Raw genomic sequence first — 20,730 nt, forward strand, 5'->3', positions numbered from 1 at the left:
AAAGAGGTAATATGAAATAGCATTATTTATGACCAGAATTCTCATGCTTGCTTTCTTCAAAAGGTGAGTGATAGGATATCTCTTCAGGATATTTTCTTCTTGACATATTTCATTTAAATTTCATATTGAAGACACAGGTCCTTGGAGGTTTTCTAGGCTTCTCAACACAAAGCCTTGAGCAACTCAATCTAAATTCAGTGTTTGACCCAGCTTTGAGAAGGATGCTGCACTGGCAACCTCCCAAGGTCCCTTCCAACCTGGATTCTGTGACTTTGTGATTTGGAATGAGAAATAGCTGATTAATTACATTTGCACTTTATAAGCTGCTGCATTTAAGTCTGGTGTTTTGGGTACATCCTCATTTGCGAAAACTTTGGTAAAAATGAAAATTACATTTCAGACAGTGGAGGCAGAATGGTTCAAGTGTACTTGGTTTATTTCCTGGCTCTGCTGTAAATGGTGTGTGTCCCACCCAGTGGGTCACTCTGTTTCTCTGTGGCTTACTTCTATTTCTGTTAAAGGTTAATAATTTTAACCTTTTTTTTTTTTTTGTTTTAGACTGCTTTTTTTCAGGACAAGGTTTGTCTCTGTGTACTTTCCTCAAGAAAGGAAAAAGAAACCCAGACAACTACTTTTGTTGTGATTTCATATTAGCTGTGCTGTGGGTTGCCAGGAGCCACTGTCAGTGCTGTGCCTGTTCAAAAGGGATCCTCTTTGAGCAAAGAGGATGCTTTTGGAAAACTGCTCTTCAAAAACAGGCTGCACTTTCTTTTCCCCCACCCCTGCTTTGTGGGGTGTTTTCTATGCCTTTGGGATGGCAGAAGTTTAGTTTTGGGTTAGGAGAGACAGAAGCCTCTGTAAAAGATGTGTTAGAAGATGATATTCTGTCTTTACCATTTTGAAGGCTTTCCATAGAAGCAGGGCAAAGGGAAGATGGCGAAGGCAGAAAAATGATGGTATTTATATTCTTGCTTTTCTAAATGGACTTGGGCTGAACAGAGGGATTTTCTCCTCTTTATGTTTTCCATTCCTTTCATAGTCCTGCAGTGTATCATCCATGAGGCCAAAGAGCTGTTTTGATAGAGAGATTTATTCGAGATGCTTTTTCCCCACTGAATCTCTAATGAAACTTGTATCTAGTGGAATAAAACTTTCTGTAGTGCTAAACTAGGGGAGGTTTGCATCCTCTGCTTAAACTGGAATGAGTCGAGAATCTTAACTGCTATCAACAGTGCTTTATAAGCTTTGCTTGAATATGATGCTTTAGATCATAGAAGATAAACACACAGAGAATATTCTGTCTGTGGCAAACAGTAGATCTTAAAATGTTTCATATCATTAAAAAGATTTAAGATCAGTAACTAATGTGCTGAAGCCTTTAACATCCCATGGTTATTTCAGGGTTTGAAAATAACAAAGTAGCTCCACTGTTCCTTCCAGAGCCCCTGTCCAAGTGAACTGGTAGTTGTTGCAATACCAATGTACCAGGGTACCCAAAGCTCCAGGGGCAGGGAGCTGTGCTGTGTTAGAGTGTTAAGATTCTTGCTGAAGCACAGAAGAATTTCTTAGTCTTTTTCATGTTATAGCCTCTCCCCAGATAAAACTGAGATGAGATGCCAAAGTTGTTTACCAGCAATCCACCCCATGAATCTTTCACCAAACAACTGATACTTTTATAAGCAAGCAAGGCAGAGTGCATCTGTGTAGCCACATGCATGCACACATGTACAGGAATGCATTTTGATTTAAAGCCAGGTGAATGGTGAGATTATCAGATTAATGACATCATTTTATCAGGCACAAATCCTGCACATAATCATCAAAAGTTATCCCTGGTGGCACCTGCCTGCTTCCATGAACAATCAGACACAGATAGGAGCACTCACCAGCCCCCATTTTTTCACTGCTGCCAACAACCCAAGCATATTATTAGCTCTGGCCTCTGTCCTGGTGAAACTAAACAGTGTTTGTGCATGTACAGACTTCTGGATGCCATAACTAAATGAGGAAGAGACTCAGTAATGAACATAAAGCAATGAAGTATATCTGAAAAATTAGGCACCTAGTTCAGAATGGGATTGGGAAATACATGTCTGTCAACAGGCCTGGATCAATGTAGTATGGAAATGGTGGAATTAAAATCTGAGGAGGAGTTTTCAAGTCCTTTTGTGGATCTGCAGGGGGAAAAAAAGGGATATGGGGCGAAGTTGTTTGTTTTGGTATTATTTTTCTCGAGATCATGGCTATGTCATAATTATGAACACTGTACTAAAAGCCTGGATGTTAGCAATGACTGCATATCTAATTCTTCAGCCTTAAGGCTTTATTGAAAGCCATCTGTAAGGAAACTTGAATAGCAATCACAGAGAAAGGTTACCTTAGTAGTTCTGTAGTTTGTGACCCTTTACATGGTGTGTTTTTCCTTAAAACTCGGGAGACAAATTTCCTAGGAGTAAATCTCCATTTCCTGCACTTTGTGAAGCACTCTGCATAGCTCTGATGCTAGACAAATAATATCAGCTATAGCTCATAGCAATATGGAGAATATTAACATCTACCAAGTGAGACTTGTAACTGTTCCTGGTTTCAGGGCAGATTCTGTCCTGGTTTTTCCTATACTCTGATTTTTAGGATAGCTCAGAACCCTGAAAGTTCTCCCTATGTAAAATGTGTCCCAGATACGAAAAGTGAAAAAATTACAGATCCTCAGATTTCTTCTGGCATTTCAAGGAATGTTCAAAGTACACAGCTTTTGAAATAATGCCATAATCTGAATTGCTTCCTGGTGTGCTCCCAGTGTATTCATGTGTCTAATTCTGTGAAGAGATGGGAGGGTCCCGCTCTCTGTACATTCTGCCTGAAGTGCTGAAGAGGGAGAGAAAGAAATAGAAGAGATGGCTGCTGGAGTTATGAGCTCTGTGGGGGTGGACAGAGGGTGGGGCTTCAGTTCTTAATTACAATTCATTAAAAATTAACTTTACCCTCAGAGAGAGAGAGATGTGAAGTGTTGAATCCTTCCTGAATCCTAAAATAGGGCAGCAAAAACTTGCACACAAAAGCAAAATCTTTATAGGAGTGAAGTTCAGTTTTTTCCCGAAATGTCATGAACAGGGCTGCAGCTGTTGGAAGGCTGAATTTCAGCCAAAGTTTTATAAATGTACAAGCTCTCAGCTGTTTGCCTGGTTGTTCACTCTCCTCAGAAGTCTCACATCTGTTTGATAATGCTGATGAAATGAGGGCCTGGGAAAATCACCGGCAGTGGTTGCACTGCTCTGCTGCACGTGGAAGGGCACTGCAGTCTCTGAGTGTGTCAGTGAGCTTTCTCAGCCCCACGGCCTCGTGATGCACCTGCAGTTGTGCTGGCGTGGAAATACGCAGCATCAGGGATCTGCTTATTTTCTGGAACAATCATTAGCAGCACTAATTGGCCGTGTTAGGGTGATTATGGATACAATACATGGATTTGGGGGCATGTATTTGTTTCTTGGAACATCCCAGGTATTAGCACTATTCAGGTATTGATTGAGTAGTCATGGTGTGTGGAACAGATCGGTGGGCTTGGCTGATGCCAGCTGAGACTTTATCCAGCCACAGTGGATGTCTGAAAGTCCTGATTTGCTTCCACACTGGCTCTTGGTGATTCTGGAAGCTTTTCATTTCTAATAGTCAGTTCAGGTGTGGTACGGATATCGGTACTCAAAAGCCACTTCCTTCTGATTTGAACTTTGATATACCACAGAAACATGCCGAGGTTTTCAGCAATATCCGTATCTCGTGGGTGCCCTGAGATAAGCCTGCAAGCCTTATGATTAAGTGTGTGGCAGGGTGTGCTGCTGCCTTTGTCTGATGCTGAGCTCCAGCAGCTCATCTGCAGCGACAAGATGAGCAGAACTGATGTGCTCTGTGTCTTGCTTTGCTATCAAGCTGCCACCTCAGACAAACTCTGCATACAGCATGTGTGCAAGTGGGAAGTTGGGTTATGAAGACTCAAGATGTTTGTTCTGTCTTTGAAGTCCTTGTCATCTAGTGGGAAGAGAATTAGCTAGCAGAAAGTATCATCCTGCATGTTTGACATTACTAAGGCAGTAGCATAAGAAAATACATAAATCTTCTGAATAACCATGAAGCATACTCAACTGGAGAGAACAGCAAGAAAATAGAGTAGCTGGCAAAAGGAGAGATACAAGCTGCCAAAAGGGATGTGAAGCATTAATTCTACCATCTCAGGACTGATTTTTTTGAGTTATATTTATTTTTAGAGCCACCAGATGCCAACCTTATTGCTTATGCAAACTGGATAGTCTGAAAATTGTTCTAGCTTGTTCTAGCTCACTCCAACCTCCAGTGCCCCACAGAGGCTGTTGCAGCAAAAATGAGATCAGCTTTAAGGAAAGAAATTCTGACTCTCTCCTTCTCCTAGATGTGGGTGTGTGTCTTTCTCATATGTGCCAGTGCCTATTCAAGGGGGCTGGCATGGGATCTGTTTAAATAACCTTTTCATTTATGAAGCTTTTCCCTATGCAAAAGATGGCTAATTCAGCCTAACCATGACTGAAGCCAAAGATTTGCACTTTCTCTGCATGGTACAGAACTTCTGATGGTGTGCTTTCCCCTGCCCCCAAGTTTTCCATGCTTTTGCTCAGGTTTTAATTAGGTCCAAACCATCACACATTTCCCACTGCTTTTTAGAGCAGTCAGTCTAAATTTACTGTTGGCAAAAACAAATTGAAAGCTGAAGGAATGTAAAAATAACTCTTTTAAAGGAGAAAAAAAAAAATTCCCAGATTCAAAATTAACTACCTTGTCATTTCAATCTGAATGAGTACTTCCAAACCAGGTTTAGATGTTAGGTTAGATGTTGGGGACTTTACCCTTTTTAGAAAGTGATGTCAGTAACCTTGATTTAGTATTGGTCTAACTGGTATGCTTATACCCCGGTTTAAAGCAGATTAAGTGAAAGTTTGAACTGATTTGTGAAATTAATGGATAAAATATGTAAGTAAATATTGGATTGTTACCTTACATACATGCTATTTACAAACTTGATATACCCCACTGTTAATGAGTCATACTTCTTCAGCCCTGAGTTCATCCAAGTTACATCTCAGCTATGTAAAATATAGTCTTAAGTAGTTTTTTTAAACTCTCAGTCTTTTTCCTGAAGGGACCTTTTAGCTGTTTGTGTGAGCAGATTTTTGTTGTGTTTTCTTGACATCCTGAATTTCCAGCGTTTTTGTTTGTTGTCTTTTTCACTTTCCTTCTCCTGCCTTGTATTTTTTCACCTTTTACAACCTTCTAGCCCATGTCATTTATATTTGGTGAAATTATACTTTAGCACAAAATTGATTGATTTATTCTTTCTTCTTTTTTTTTTTTTTTTTTATTCAAGCTCTCATTTCACTTCCTTTCATGGTATCCTTGGTCAGAACTTGCACCAGTAAAGCAATCTTTGCTCTGGGAAGATTTACTTAGAACAGTAGAGTAGATTGTAAAGGAAATGGTCTTTATGTTTTCTTAGGAATGTCTAAGAAGCAAATATATCTCGGTGTGAGCAGAGTGTTGTGTCTTGGCTCTCCCAGTTAAGCCCTGAATTTGAACCTGGATAACTAGGTGAACTATTTGTGTCAAAAACCGCTGTATGAATCCACTTTATCCATTATTTAAAGCCTCACAAATTTAAGTATATATGTACCTGTTGGTGTGACCTGGGCAACATTACAGGAGAATAATTTAAAAGGCAACATGACTGGAGAAACAAAGTCTAAAGTTAACCATTCTTTGGAAGAGGAGGGAGCAAAATACTGTGAAGAGTATTTCTGCCTGGAATCTTTCTACAAACCTGAAATGGGATGGTGTTAGAAGAGTCGATTAATGATAGGGTTCATCTCATGTGAACTTCTGACAATGATTACTGAAGCATTTTGAAACTGACTTATCTGATTTATCAGCTGATTTTTTTTCTTGGTCTTTTCCACCCTTCCAAGAGTAGCAGTTGTGCTTTCCAGAGGATATTACTAGGATTTTTGCTGCTGCTGCCAAATATCTTCTGGCACAAAATCGCTGTCTGAGTCAGCTTTGTAACATGACAAATTCAGAGGCAGCTGCAGTAGTGATAAGTTTGCTGCCTAGTGGGCAGCTTCTGAGTAGACAGTAAATCCCCTACTAGTTATAAAATGTCATTAAAAATGGCCTAACACCATAATGGTTGGGAAATACTGTGCTTATTTTTCTGGTTAGCAGGTTGAAAGACGTATAAGTGGTCTAAGTTAGAACAGTTATTCAGTTGTTGCATATAGCAATGTATTTTAAAAATTAGAAGCCATCAAAAGAGGATAATGTAGTTTTCCTGTTATCTTTTCTCACCCAATTGTTAATTGTTCATATTATATTCACATATTTCAGTGATCACATCTGTTGCTTGTATATGTTTTTCTCCAATGTGGTGGCACTAGAGCAGTGTGTAAATGATGCATTTTCCAGTGGAGAGATTTTACAATGGAATTAGGCTGCCATTGGAGGTGCTCAGTGTTGCATTTCCAGAACTGGACTTTGGTGGTGGTTGTTCTGTAATTCTGTTAGGATTATTAATGTTGCAGTTTGTGAGTTAAACTACTGGTTTAATTGGCTTTTTCTTTCCTGTACTGGTATCTTCAGTCAACCAGAGCCTGCAGTCCTACTTTTTATGTCTAATTATGTTCCATTTCTGTGCCCCAGCCTACATTTAATTTGCACAGAAGTGGAAATGGAGTTGTCAGTGACATCTCACAATGACTCTCCTCCCCCTTAGTTGAGCTATATCAGATGCCAACACTGCTGATTTGTTGAACCTCAAGCTGTTTTGTTTAGCAGTGCAAAGCTGACTGCTTTGCGACCATCACACCGGTGCAGTGAGAACAAAGTGCTTGTGGTGTTGCCCAAATTTCTCTTGGGTAAAGGTAGGAGATATTTCAGTTTCAATTATATATTGGCTTAATATGAGTAATGAAACAGGGATGCAACTTCAGCATGAGAAATTTCATGTTGTGGATAACATAGGTTAACAGGGATTTGATTTGATTCAGGAGTGTAGGAAAGCAAAGAAATACCTTGGTTTTCTATTTCAAGGCTAGTTTTGTTGCAGGATGAATGCTACAATTGTGCTTAGTCTGTATTATCTAAATCAATTAACTGCAGAGTGTAGAGGACTGAAGGGTGAGAATGCATCTTAAAGCTTCTCAGAGCAAGAAGAAAAGCTGCTACAGATGTTTCATTCTTCTCCTTTCCTAATGCGAAATAGGGGAAAATCACAAGTATCATAAAATGTTGCTACAATGAAAATTTGCTGATGCTATTTTAACATTGCCTTTATCCTTTCTGACATTCAAGTAGTGGTGGCTTTGTTTTGTCATGCTGTTTTTGTTGTAACTTGAAGTGTGAAGGAAGACTGAGGTTTGTGTAGCGCTGAATTTACACTGCTAGAAGCCCACCCTGCAGACCTCGTGTTCTGTGAGTTTGTGCAGCATTGGAGGGGAACACTGACCATTGAATTTGTTTGTCCTACAATAACACTGCTTTTTCAGGTACATAAAATTAGAGAGTTGGTAGGTTTTTCTGCATTGGTTTGATTTGGTTTGGTTTTTTGTAAGCTCTAATTTAAAATAATATATGATAATTTTCCTAAAAGAAGTTTAAAGGTGGGAAGGCAGAGCATAAGACCTACAAAGTCTGTTTAGTCATTAATGAGTAAAAAATGAACCTGAGTGTTTTTGAGAACTTAAAAATTCTAGTTAGTCTTAGTTCTCAGGGATGTATTTCTTCTTCATGATTTCCAGTGGATTTAAGTAATTACTGGAATGTTTTTAATCATAGCTCTTGCAACTATTTTATAGAAGGATGCACGGTACAGGTTGATTCAGTCATGTAAAACCAGAACACCACAACTCACACCAAAACAAGCAGATTTTACTGAAAAAAGCAGAGTGTGTTTACTGCACAGCACTCTGCTTGCCTGCAGTAGTGCTTCAGTCACTCAGAAATGATTAAGGATGAACTCTGCCATGTCCAGAGATGCCCATAACCCCAAAAAGCTGTGGCATTGCTGGTGAGATGCGCCTCAGGGTGCCCCTGTGTGAGCCCACAGGTGCCTGGCAGTGAGAGAGCTTCTGTGGCTGCTGGTGACCAGAACCCAGCAGCAGGCAGGGCTGTTCTGCCCTGGTGTGTGTGTGCAGTGCTGTGGGCTCTGTGTGTGCAGCAGGGAGGAAATTGTCAGAAAAGGAGTAGATGGTGGGGTGTTAGATTGTTTTTTTTTTTTTTTTTTTTTAATAAGTCATTTAATAAATGAAGATGCTAAGGCTTGAGTGCTTTGTGTGCTTCTGGTGCTCAGGTCTCAGGAGTTGGAAGAACTTTAAAGATGTAGACAAGAGGGACAATAATTCACTCATTTGCTAGTTTGCTGTCACTGTTAAAAGACTGAATTATATGTACTCTCTTGATGGTTGTGAAAGGATATAACTGCTGTAGAGATTATTAAATGTGGAAGGCAAATAGGTTAGACTTCTTTTGGTGGCTAGCTTTGGTGTTAATTAAGTTTCTGATGCTTCATAATCTTCTTGGTAGCATTATATAAAAGAGCTGTGTGCATGTTTCCCCTTACCTGCCAGTGAGCTATGCTCTAAAGCACCTCCACCATAGGAAGAAAATACATATTAACTTTGAATTTAACTCTTAAATTAATGAATTAAATGAACTGCAATGGGAAATGCTGATTTTAACTAATAATTACATCTCCTGAAACTCAGTAATCAAGCACTTAGTTGATCACATGTGAGACCCTGTGATGCTTGGCTCAGGCTGGGTATGGTGACAGGGTATAAAATTAGAAGTGTGGAGCACATTGGATGGAGGAGCATTTATGTGCTTCCAAATGCAACTTTACAGTGTTGTGGCTTGTGGAGACTGAGGTGAAAAACAGGAGCCCCACCTGAATATTCCTTGTAGTGGAGCTGTTCCCAAGAGAAATCTCAGAGTGCATTATGCTCTGTCTTCATCAAAGTGTCTTTCCTTATAGCCCCTAACTCTGTCTTCTCTTCCCTTTGCTGCTTGCTTTACCACTAACAAGAATATGTATACTGGCTTATTGCACTAAGGCTGTGAATTCTTTAATAATAAGCAGCCAGCCAAGAGTTTCAGTTTCTAAACTTTTGTACCAATATAACAGCCTCAGTTGCAGGGAATTTAGAAGAAAAATCTGTTTCACTTAATAGGCAATGACTTAGATTTGTATCACGGATGTTGAACTCATAATTTTGTGTTAAATTGAAGATCAGAGGGGGATGCAACTAAATTGATTTGAATGTGAGCCAAAGACCAAAGATTCATGAAATAGAAAAAATCGTGTTTATATTATTCTGTGAAATATTGCAGAATATTTGTACAGATGTGGGGGTATTAGATGTGCCTTTGACATCTCTGGTCAAACTGAGCCCAACTTGAGTTTTGTTGACTGCAGTCTGGTTTCTGAAGCTGTGGCAGCCCACCCAGAGCATCATTACCCAGCTCTTCCTTAGCACAGCTGGCTGACTCTTGGCTGTGCTGAACCAGTGTGTGTGTAAGTTAAACAGCTCTATGTGATTTACCTAATTACTGGTGTTGGAAAATGCTGACCAATAAAGCCGAGCAGTTTTTGTGTGCTGGTAGCAAAAACAAGGGGATTTGCAGTGAGTGAACCTCTGACAGTGCCACGTCAAAAACAGATGGAAAATTGTTCTCCTTACCTGAGAAAAAGAGAAATCCTCTGAGGTAATCCACACACAAGGACAGAGCAGTGCAGATTGAGGGAACTGTTGCAAAGGCACTTTACCTTGTCATGCCCTTCCCCTTTCTGTTCCGGAAGACTGAATTAAAAGAAATAAAGTGAGGAAAAGAGATTTAAAAAATGATGCATAATTTAGAATATATGGGTTTCTTTGGGAAGGGAAATGTGGAGAATAATGTTAATGCTTCACAGCCTGACTGCATGTCCACACAACAAGGATGTCAGAATTATAAACGAAGTAGTGAATAAATTTGAGATTGCATGCCTTGGAAATATGCAGAAGCTTAGTGTTAAAATAGCTTTTCTTATTTCCCTTGTTTCTAGTCAATGCATTGTTTGACCTATTTCAATTCCTTGGAGAAAGAGCATCACTGCCAGTCAAACAGCCTACTCGCATCTTCCTGATAATTAGTATTTTTACATTAAAATGTTAAGTATTTCCCCATATAACTAGAAGAATTCTTTTATTCCATTAGATATCTCTCTCTAAGCCTACAGTGCCTTGGTGGTGACTCTAAGAAGTGATTTATTAAATGTTGAAAACACTGGGTAATGTTTTCACTGGGTAGTCCTGGGTAGTTCATGTACAGCTTTAAGGAAATGGTGAATAAAACCAATAAACCTTAGAACATTGATCAGGCCAGTGTCCCTGCCCTCTGGGGCCATTGGCCTCTGTTTTTTTCCCTTTGCTGCTGGTTGCCATGAAAATGTATAAAATCACACAATACTTTTGTTTCCAGAAGAACTTTCCTATACCATCATGTGGAAAGATGTGCAAATGCAGATTGTTCCAGATCTGTAGTTGGAAAAGTGTTGCTGCTCAGCGAGGACGTTTGCCAGCTGCCATTAGCCATGAGACTCCCTCTATCAATTCTAGCATTTCTTTCTTTTTCAAGAGCTGGGCAAGCTGAAGTCCATGCTTGTTCTAAACAGAAATATTTGCCTCCCAGATCTAAGGTTTCTGTCATTCCCTCACTCTCCTCTGGTCCTTGCACCTAAATTCCCACCCCCACACAAGGTTTCACAGGCAGAGGGAGAAAGAAGACAGCTGTGATATAAGAAATAAAAAGATTTGGAGGACTGTTAATTGGGTCTTTTACTACATGTAACAATAATTGTAACACCACTTTTCTACATGTGTTGTAGCAGTACTGAATTATTTAGATCATTTTATTGTACTTTGTTCTTGATTTGATTCACTGGATTTCATGTGAGGTGGTTTTTGGTGTGGTTTTTTTTTTTTATTTCAGAGTGCTGGTGATTGCAGATATCACAGATGTGTGCTACACCTGCTTTCTTCTGGCATCTTTTAACCTACATAGTTTTCTGGTTTGGGGTGCCCCTCCTATGTTTTGTTTGCTCCTCTTGAAGTCTATATTTTATTTTTAAATTAATGTACTGTTCTGCTTTTATGCTCTAAATTTAACAGTTTTTTCCCATTTCTCTATCTACTGTAGATTATTTTGTAGAGCTATTTTCACATCCTCACGAGGATGTCCCTTTTTGGTGCAGTGGTGCCATCCAGTCTCAAGGGCTTTTGGTGTCTCCAGAGATGTCAATATGCTGGGATGGGTGGGACTGCAGGGGCCAAAGAACAGAGAAACCCTGGTGCAGGGGATGGATCCTCTTCTGGCACAATCTCTATGTGCTGCTTTTTCACTGATTTCCTCTATTAGCATCTTCTAGATCAATTAATAAGTCCTACTGAAGGACAACTGAATGCATTTGATTGATAAAAGCACTCTGCACCCAGAGAGCCCATCAGAACTGTCATAACTCAATTTCAGAGTAATTCTTCACTTTGAACGCTAAAACCTTTTAGAGTCTTAGTCACTCCTGTTTCTCTGGCTCCTGGACATGGAACTTCTGGGCCTTTGTGTCTCACAGGGCTCTCTCCTGAGTCATTTCACATTTGTTCAGCTTTCCCTGGTTTCAGTTGGAGCAGTACAGGAGAATGCAGGCTCTGATGTGCAAATTGCCCATACAGAGATGAATTTCAGACGTGTTTAGGGTTCAGGCTTTAAGTTCTGACAGATGTGATCAGGTATTACATTTCAAAGTGATACTGGCATTATTTCCTTTTCTGCTTTTGAGTTTGTTATGACAAAGCATTAGGTGGGCATGTTCTTGTACATTCTAGAACGAATGCTTGATTACTTTGTTTTTTTTAAGTCATGAAAGTAAAGGGATTATTTTATATTTCAGAGCTTTTTGCATCAAGTAAATAACACATTATATTTGCTAATAACGCACTAGTAGCTTGAAAATGCTTCCATATGCTTTTCAAGATATGTATTAGTACTTGTGTATAGTGATTTCAAACTGCAAAAACATTTAGAAAATATGAACAGCAAGGTCACATTAAAGAATTAACGTAGGAGTTGCTGACGAGGGAGCATGTGTGATTTTTGGAGAGGTGACTTGTCCTTTTGGAGAGGTCTGTAATCTCTTCTCCTGGCAGCGTTGTGTGTTGTCTCTGCAGTTGTGCAGGGGATGCTGTGCTCTGGTGGGGCGGGAGGACGGCAGTCTGTGAGGATGTGCTGGTTGAGTTCGTGCCACAGGAGCTTTCTTTGGGGATCCTCACAAGGAAATGCCAAGGGAAGGCACCGGGGCTGTCTCTGTAACAATTCCAGCTCCCCCCAGTCCGGCTGGGAAGACAGCACCTGAAAATGGCTTTGTTGTGATCCATTGGCTGAGTTTTCAGTTTGTTCCTATATTATACAGGTTTGTTCATTTGATTCTGGAGGATAATAGAAAATCTCCAACGAGTCCCATATCTGTAGCACAACTTTGTTTTGTATCATGCTGCAATCAAAGTTTTGAAAGTGTTATTGAATTAAATACAATTTTCCCTGGCACAAAAATGGCTAAGGGGTAGCTTCTTGAATAATCAACATCCAGAACTCTATTGCTTGTTTATACAAAACTGCCTCTCTAAATGCAAAAAAATACTTTTCCTGGTTTTAATTAAGCTTTTCGTTTTAATAATACATAAATATATGCAGAAGGGTTCAAGTAAGTTCAGAACAAGGAGTCTTATTATTTTAAAAACATTAAGTTTTCTTTTCTTTTTTTTTTCTTTTTAATTGTCATAATTTCTTACTAGAATTTTAAAACATAATTATTTCATGGCTAAGGCCAGCTAGGTAGCACTGGCAAAGGTAGTGTTCAGGTAGCACTGACAAAGCAAAATCTCTGCATTAAAAATGGCAATGTCTAGAATGTTTTCTTTGTAAATATCAACGACTTGAGAAAGAGCTGCCATCAGCTAAGGCTAAATCAAAATAAACACTAAATATTTATGGTTTCCCTTCCTTCTGCCTTAATGAATATCTTCCTAGGACTTGATATTTTCTTCCCCTGCCCACCTCTTGTTTTCCAGGGGCAGGAAAGGGATTCTCTCACATCTGAGAAGGAAGGAGTTTTTTTCCAGTGGGGGGAATCATGGGTGCCAGAGGGTCTGACCTCCTTGGTGGTCATTGTCCTGGGCTTGGTGAACATTTCACATATGAATTGCCCTCTAATTGTACATTTTGCAATCAGTATTGTTGCTGTTACTATTCCTTTTCTTTTCTCCTCCTGGTGTTTCCAGTAAATCGCTCTTATCTCGACCTCTGATCTTTACCTTTTGTGTTTCTAACTGGAGAGGGAATAGGGGAAGCACTAAACTGGGAAACAACCTTCCTAAACCAGGATACTTCTAGAAGCACAGGGATAAAAATTTTAGGTTCTATGGGTTTTAAGGTTCAGTAAGTGAATAAACAAAATTGCATCTAAAATATTCTATGTAAGTTCCATTGTTCCATTTTTTTGTGCAAGACTTATTCTAGTTAGGGATACCACGAATAATTCGGAGATATCAGGAGAGAAGCACTAGATGACCCTATAGGAACTTCAGAGAATCCTGCTTATACTGAATCATTGTAAATATTCTGCCATTGACTTCAACAAACACAAAATCTAACTCCCTATATGCTATTAACTGACTTTTTATGCTGCCTCATTTGTAGAATGCAGTAGTGCTACAGGAATATATTGTTTAAAATGTTGGGGTTTCTTAAGGTATTTTTTTTGATAACTAGAGTTATATTTTCAGAGGCAATTCAGTTGCCTGTGTCTGGCTTATTTTTTGCAGTGTGTTTAGAAATGGGATCAGGGATTTAAAATAAGCATCTTGCTTTTTTGGTGCCTCGGTAAGTAATGGTTCTCTGGGACATGATCAGTTATAAATGGATAAAAAGATAAAGGAAAAGCCAGTTTGCGTGTTGATACTGAATCTGTAAAGCTGGTAATACCCAGTGGTAGTCAGAATATGCAGCATTTAAAAAAGTCTTTGAGTGTGTGAGTGCTGGTGTTAAAATGAGCAATGTCTTATTATTCCTTGGTGGGAATGCACCCAGCATTTGCCTTACCTGTGTCAGTGACTCTGTAGCTGCAGAGTTTGGGTAGTTCACAAATGTTGTACAGGGCCTTCCCATCTCTTTGTCTCCTGGTCATTTTTCTCCCTGCAGTAGCTAATGTGGTCTGCCCAGAAAATAATGGGTGTATCATTTACAGCTAGCATAGGAAAGTTGCTTTGTTTGAGGTGTTAGCAGTGAAATCTGTTTCTGAAGTTGGGATGCTGCAGGACAGGTGTGATGGATGGGGATGGCTGCTCCTGCAATCTGTGCAGCAGCAGCTGCCCCGAATGCTGCTGTTTCCCAGGATATTTTAAATCTTGCATTCTTTCTTTTCCTGCATTTTTCCCTGCATTTTTTTACAGATTTAGCAGTATCAGGGCACTGGAAACACTGAATGTGGTAGCCTTGAAGAAGAGCAAATAGCATTTCTAGTAACCATATCATGCCTTGGAGATCACTCAAAAATCAGCTATGATGAGCCATCCTGTGCTGGTATAAATATGATGACATACATTATTGAGGCAAGGATACAATTTCACTAACTCTTTTTTTAGACTGCTTTAGACCTAAACAAAAAAAAAAAACCAATGTCTGTGAACTTCTGTATTGATTTTTTTTCAACAGTCCCAAAGACTGTTTTTAGAAACCAACTCTATGTTTATAAAAGATCTTGAAATGTGAATGGAATTCTGTTTCATTTGATTACACAGTGGGAACTGAGGGTTGGCAGTGATATATTAGTTTTTGGAGTATGGGAATCATGTGTAAATCTTTGCTGATATAGTAAGGCAAGAAAAATAACAAGAGTGGCTAGAATTTTTTAATTCCAACTTAGTTGGAAAGATTCCAGCAGAAATCAATATCCCCTGTTGCTTTTGCATGAAACACCTGGGCACATGGCAATTAAAAAAATGAAAAATACCTTAAGGAATATGCACTGAATTCAGGGACATCTGTATACTTAAAAGAAATTCCCCTTTGTTACTTATAAGCATTTGGGACTATTACCACATTCAAAGGCTAAAAGTAAATTAAGGGGCTGTGTTATTCAATTTTTTGAATGCCTAGGTTTTATTAGTTCTTTAAAAAAAAACATAAAAAAGTCAAACATCACCATACAATGGTGTTTATTTACCAGGCTTCTGAAGCTATGAAGGACAGTTCCACCATGGAAAAGGCAATTCAGTATTTGGTTAGGAGTAAAATAAAACAAGAGGCAATAGGATTTATTATTGATTCGACAAAAGATCAGGAAAACCGTGTAGTCTCTACAGTGTTTTCTGTTGTTTTATGCTTTCTGTAGTTATGTTTAGAACCAGTTTTTATGTTTTGTTTTCATCAATATTTAATGAGGCTGTAGCAGAGTTTGTGAATGCAACATAAAACAACAGCAGGATTGCAACTTTTATGAAACTTGTGTATGGGATATGTGAGTTGTCTCCAGCAGAAAGCACCCAGCAGCTCCAGGGAAATCCAGGATATTATTTAGTGACAGGGCTTTGGAAGGCTGGTGAGTGACCTTTGAGCTCAGACCCCTGATCTCTGCAGCCAGGGATCTGTGTACAGCACAGCTCTGTGAAGAGTCCATGTGCACCAACCTGCTTAGACTTGCACAAATATTCCAAACCGGAAAAGACTCTGAAACTGAAAAGTGACTTTTAATGGGATTATTTATTAAAAATAGAAAAAAAGCTACCAATTCTTGAGTACTTTTCAACATCAGGAGTGCAATCCAAGGCTGCCATGAGGAGCTGCCAGCATCATTGTTACCTACAACCGTTGTACTTAATTTGAAAGGTGAGGGATAAAACACACACACAAAAAAGCTTGAGATTGTGTCCAAGTGGGGAAAATGAAGTATTGCAGCTTAAACCCATTTATAAATAAAACACGAGGGTTGACTAATATTAGACAGAGGAATAATAAAAATAAAGCAAAACAAAACTTCTAAAGAATCTATTTCATCTAAAACTTTAAAATGCTGACCTTGGCAAGGTGTTGTTGGTTTAATGATGGTACAAGAGGAGGCTCCTGCACTTCAAAGGCATGGTCTGAGAGTTCCCTGCGTCACTGCCTCAGCCGCGCTGGATCCCCCTCGTCTGCTCCTGTCCTTTGGGAGCACCTCGCTTTCCTTTGGTCTGTGCGTTGTGCACCTTCATAAAGGTGTTTGCACAGGTTGCTTCCTCAGAGCAGGCTCACAAATGCAAGGGTTCTGCTCCCTAAAGCTGAATCAAGCTCAGTTTCTGCTCATCGAACAGTTTTACTTAGCTTTTACTTACCAGGAGTGCTTTCAAATAATGTTACCTTCGGTTTTCCATATTTAAAAGGGGTGGAAATATAACTGGTTGCTCAGGTTTATAGTTATTTTTTGCCTAATCAAGTTTTAAATGGTCATTTTAGTGCTCCTGGGTAAAACTGACCTTAAAAAGTAACTGGGCTATATCTTTTCTATGTGAGGATTTTTTTTTTTTTACATTAAAGCTCATCAGTCTTGAAATTCTAACAATGAGATGCTAGTCTCACTTATAGAGGTTTGAATCTATAAACATCTTGTATTATACATCTTGTGCATATCCAGAATTCAACTTGATATGTTTCAGTTCAGGGTTTGCTTGCAAACATTAAAAACATAGTTTCTATTTAGCCTGCATCTTTTTTTCCAAGTGCTGCTACTGGGGACAATGACACAGGCTTTTGTTCTGAACCTGTAAAACCATTTGAGGAAAAACTGTTAGAGTTTCTTCCCAGGATATTTTTTCTCTCCACTGAAAACACTGAACTACAATATTTTCTCTCTAGAGAGGAAAAACAAAAGTGTTGCATACAAAGAATAGGGTGTGGATTTTCTTGTTTTCAAATGTGTTTTCTTATCTTTATTTATCTTATGTCATTTAATCTGTATATAAGGAAAACTTGTAGAGGTGTTTTATTAGAGATGTACTGAGAACAAAAAGAATTACTTAGGCAAATTTATGGGATTATCTGAATTTTCTGGCAGAACTGTAGTTACAGGTATGTTGTTGCAGGTTCAGTATCTTGATTTTCAACTTTGGTGTTAGTTTGGTGGATATTTACCTTGTATTCAGTTATGAGCAAAACCAAGTTAAAGCGTTTGTATAACTTTGAGTTTGCGAGGTTCTGTGTCTGTTGAGCACTGCTTCATTTATTTGACAGCAATCAAAGTAATATTTTGTGATAGGCTGTATGATATACAATGAAATGTTCTCTTACTGTTTCAGTGTATATCAGGTCCTGCAAAGTGATTAGGAATTTAAACTTTTAAAATTAAGATTGAATATAAATATTCAACCATGGCTCTGTGGAAATCATAATCTACTTTGAAAATCACACTTCGTTAGACAAAACCTTGTCATAGTGAAGAAAATTAAAATATGTGTCAGTCAGGCATCTTCCTCTGAAAATTTCACTTTATTGTTGATTAATCCAACTGGATTGGAAAGGTTAAAGAGTTTTATTAGAAGACAGGAATGATAGTTCACCCTGACATCCTACTGTCAGTCTATTCCAAATCTAATTATCTAACTCAATATTCCAAAGGTGCAGCCAACAGTTCTACCTGTAATCAAGCCTTTAACTGTGTTTTGGGGATGGGCTTACATACAGATGATCTGTGTGAAATGGCACAATCACTGGTACCTTGCCTGTGTTTGAGTTTTAGCCTGTTCTTTCTGACTGGTGATTCAAATTAGCGTTGACCTTGGGTGTTTGGCTTTGTTTTTCCTCTTTCGTTGTAGTGGGTTTTTGATTGGGTTTTTTGTTGTTTTGTTTTTTTTTTTTTTTTCTTTCCTTTTAATTTACATTGTATTAATTAACTTTAGTTTGGTTTTTATGAAAAAAGAATTGTATCTCATTTCAAACCATGTTTTGGGGTAGTAATATGAAAATATTGTTTTGGTTAAAGGACACAAAGTAGGTATCTTTACATTTGAGCAGGGAAACCTTGGAAATTGGTTGTGGTTGAGAAGTGGTTGAGATCCTGCTCCAACTTTGCTGCAGTCTGGTTTGTTTTTCTGCAGGTATTCCTTGTGGATCTTACAAGAAACCTGACTGCAAGTAATGCTGCGGTCAAAGGGAGGTTGGCATGCCCTGTGCTCTCCCTTTCTTTTAGTGTGTGTGTGATGTCCCTGAGCCCAGTGTGATCAAATAATTTCCCGTGTACTGCGGGAACAGCCCGTATTCATCCTCACAGCCTTTCTTTGCTCTGCCTGTTTCCCCTCAGACACCACGACGTATTCCACGGAGCGCTCGGAGCACTTTAAGCCATGCAAGGACAAGGACCTGGCGTATTGTCTCAACGAGGGGGAATGCTTTGTGATCGAAACCCTGACGGGATCCCACAAACACTGCCGGTAAGTCACCTGCCAGAACGTGCCAGAAAGGCCTTCTGCCTCAGGGAGCAAGCATTAGGAAAAAAAACCCAAACATTCAGGTGTAGAATGTTGGAAAGCAATGTGATTTTTTCCCTCCAGTTTGACTGCATCCCTCGCAGCTGGTGGGTTTTTTACTAGTCTGTGGTCATTGTAAATAGAAATATGTAGATACAAGAAGCAACATTTTGATCTTTCCATAGATGAGGAAAATCTTCAATATTCTACTTTCTAATCATGTAAGGATTCCTGTTTCATTTTGTTGGGTTTTTTACATATGAAAGTCCTATATTCCCCTACAAACCAGAAGCATCCTTTATTCTGCGTACTCCAGCTAGAGTATTTGACAATAGCTATATGTGCTGTTAATTGAGAGAGAGGAAGGGCTAGTAGTTTTAAGAATTAGGGTTTCTTAAGTTTAATTACTGAAGGATGAAATGGACTATGATAGCCATCTGAACCTGCTCTATAGCTGTTGTACACTTTTATACTCCTGAACTTCTGCTATTATGCAAGGCCATCTTGAATGTATTGAAAAGAATATGAGAAAAGAAAGCCAGATCACTTATTAGTATTATTATTTAGCCATGGAGGCCAGTAAAAATAGTGATATATAGAAGGAATACTGCAGTATCTTCCTAAAGATGAGGATTTTAACACACATATCCACCAGACCCCCAATTATTTAAGCAATCTTTTAAACAGAAGAGCAGGTTTCCATTTTGGACTACTTGTGACCTAATTTACTCCTGTGGTACTGTGTATGGCACACAAAAGGTGTATCTGAGATACACTTGTATCACTTGGGCATTCATATGCCCAAATTCTAATCTGAACACCTAAATGTATGGACTACTCTAACAAAAATAATAAAAACTGTCAAGGACAGCAGATTTCCTGAAGGATTTGAGACTTGAGTTGCTAAGTCCCAATAAAAGCAGAAAAAAAAAGTTACAAAGTCACATGTGTGCTTGGCTTGAAAATGGAAATTTATGAATTTAGAGATTAGTGAAATTCTGCTTATCATCAGAAGAATCTTTCCAAGATTTTCACTTTTTTATGCAATACTGGTGATTTTTCCCATTCAGTTGTGTATGGTTCAGTGATCATTCATTTCCCTTCTTTATGTTTTTGTATGGCATGCTTAAATTAAATATTATGATTCATTTATTGTGGAAAATGGATGTCTTTTTCTACTTCCGTCATAATACACAGGTTTTTTTTTTCTCAAAGCAGATGAGGTTTTTTGGTCTTTCTTAGAAATGTCATGAGCTGTTAAGGGAATTATGTCACCCAATTATTTAACTGTTTCTCATAGTCAGTATATTCAAACTAAACAAAAATGCTATAGAATAGCTGAGAAAAATGGATGTATATGAGAATTTTTTAATTGGCTGATAAATTTAGTAGCTAACCTCTTTAAACAGACTGGTTTTGTAAACTGTGGGTTACATTTTAAAAAATTGGCAGAAGATATCTCTTAAGAGCTGCATTTTTTTTGTTGTTGTTGACTTTCAGGATCTTTCCTATCGTCTTTGCCAAATTCTCATTTATTTCCTGTGATTCTGATAGTGCAGCCTGGCTAATGGTTAGAAGTTTTCCACCCAAGCTTTCCCCTGTCAACTCAGCAAGCCAAAATGTTGACTTTTCATTCTTTCCAGCAGAGTGAAATTTTTCCAGCACCTTCCTTGTGTTATCCTTCCATAGGGAAGCAGCAGTATCTCTGCGAGTCCCTTGGCTCCCCTGTGTTTGAGGTTTTTGTTGGCTGTACAAGTTTCAGGCACTGGCACATCCTCTGGGAATTAAACATCTTTTTTATGGTGGGTACTTTGAATTGTACAACACCAAAAGACCCATACAAGGCAATGATTTTCATATAGCAAAAGATAAATTTTAAAATTTAAAGGGTGATTAGTTGTAGTACTTTGTTTAGTTTTGTAAGGACCTTGAACACCGCAAGCAGCAACTTGTTCAGGATCACTTTTCTACTGATAGGTTTGTCATTTAAGGGAGAGAAACATTTAAATTTGACCCTTATATGTTGTATCTCTACCTGGGTACACTGAGTGTGTCTTTGTCACAGTGCTGTAATGAGTGGCATGCAGGTGTTTTTCTGTCTGTTCCCTATAACAGTGCTCAGAAATAACAG

At 38.7% G+C, this 20,730-nt stretch overlaps 1 protein-coding gene across 1 annotated transcript in view; it reads left to right on the forward strand.

The window, feature by feature from the left end:
• Window positions 1-20,730, forward strand: part of NRG3 (neuregulin 3) — a 335,008-nt gene that overhangs the window by 120,949 nt on the left and 193,329 nt on the right. Inside the window, exon 2 of the mRNA XM_059477250.1 lies at window positions 18,434-18,563. Within this exon, the coding sequence (XP_059333233.1) occupies window positions 18,434-18,563 (130 nt within the window). The remainder of the gene's footprint in view (window positions 1-18,433; window positions 18,564-20,730) is intronic.

Source organism: Ammospiza nelsoni, chromosome 8, assembly GCF_027579445.1.
Source record: "Ammospiza nelsoni isolate bAmmNel1 chromosome 8, bAmmNel1.pri, whole genome shotgun sequence".
In the NCBI taxonomy this organism is placed as follows: Eukaryota; Metazoa; Chordata; class Aves; order Passeriformes; family Passerellidae; genus Ammospiza; species Ammospiza nelsoni.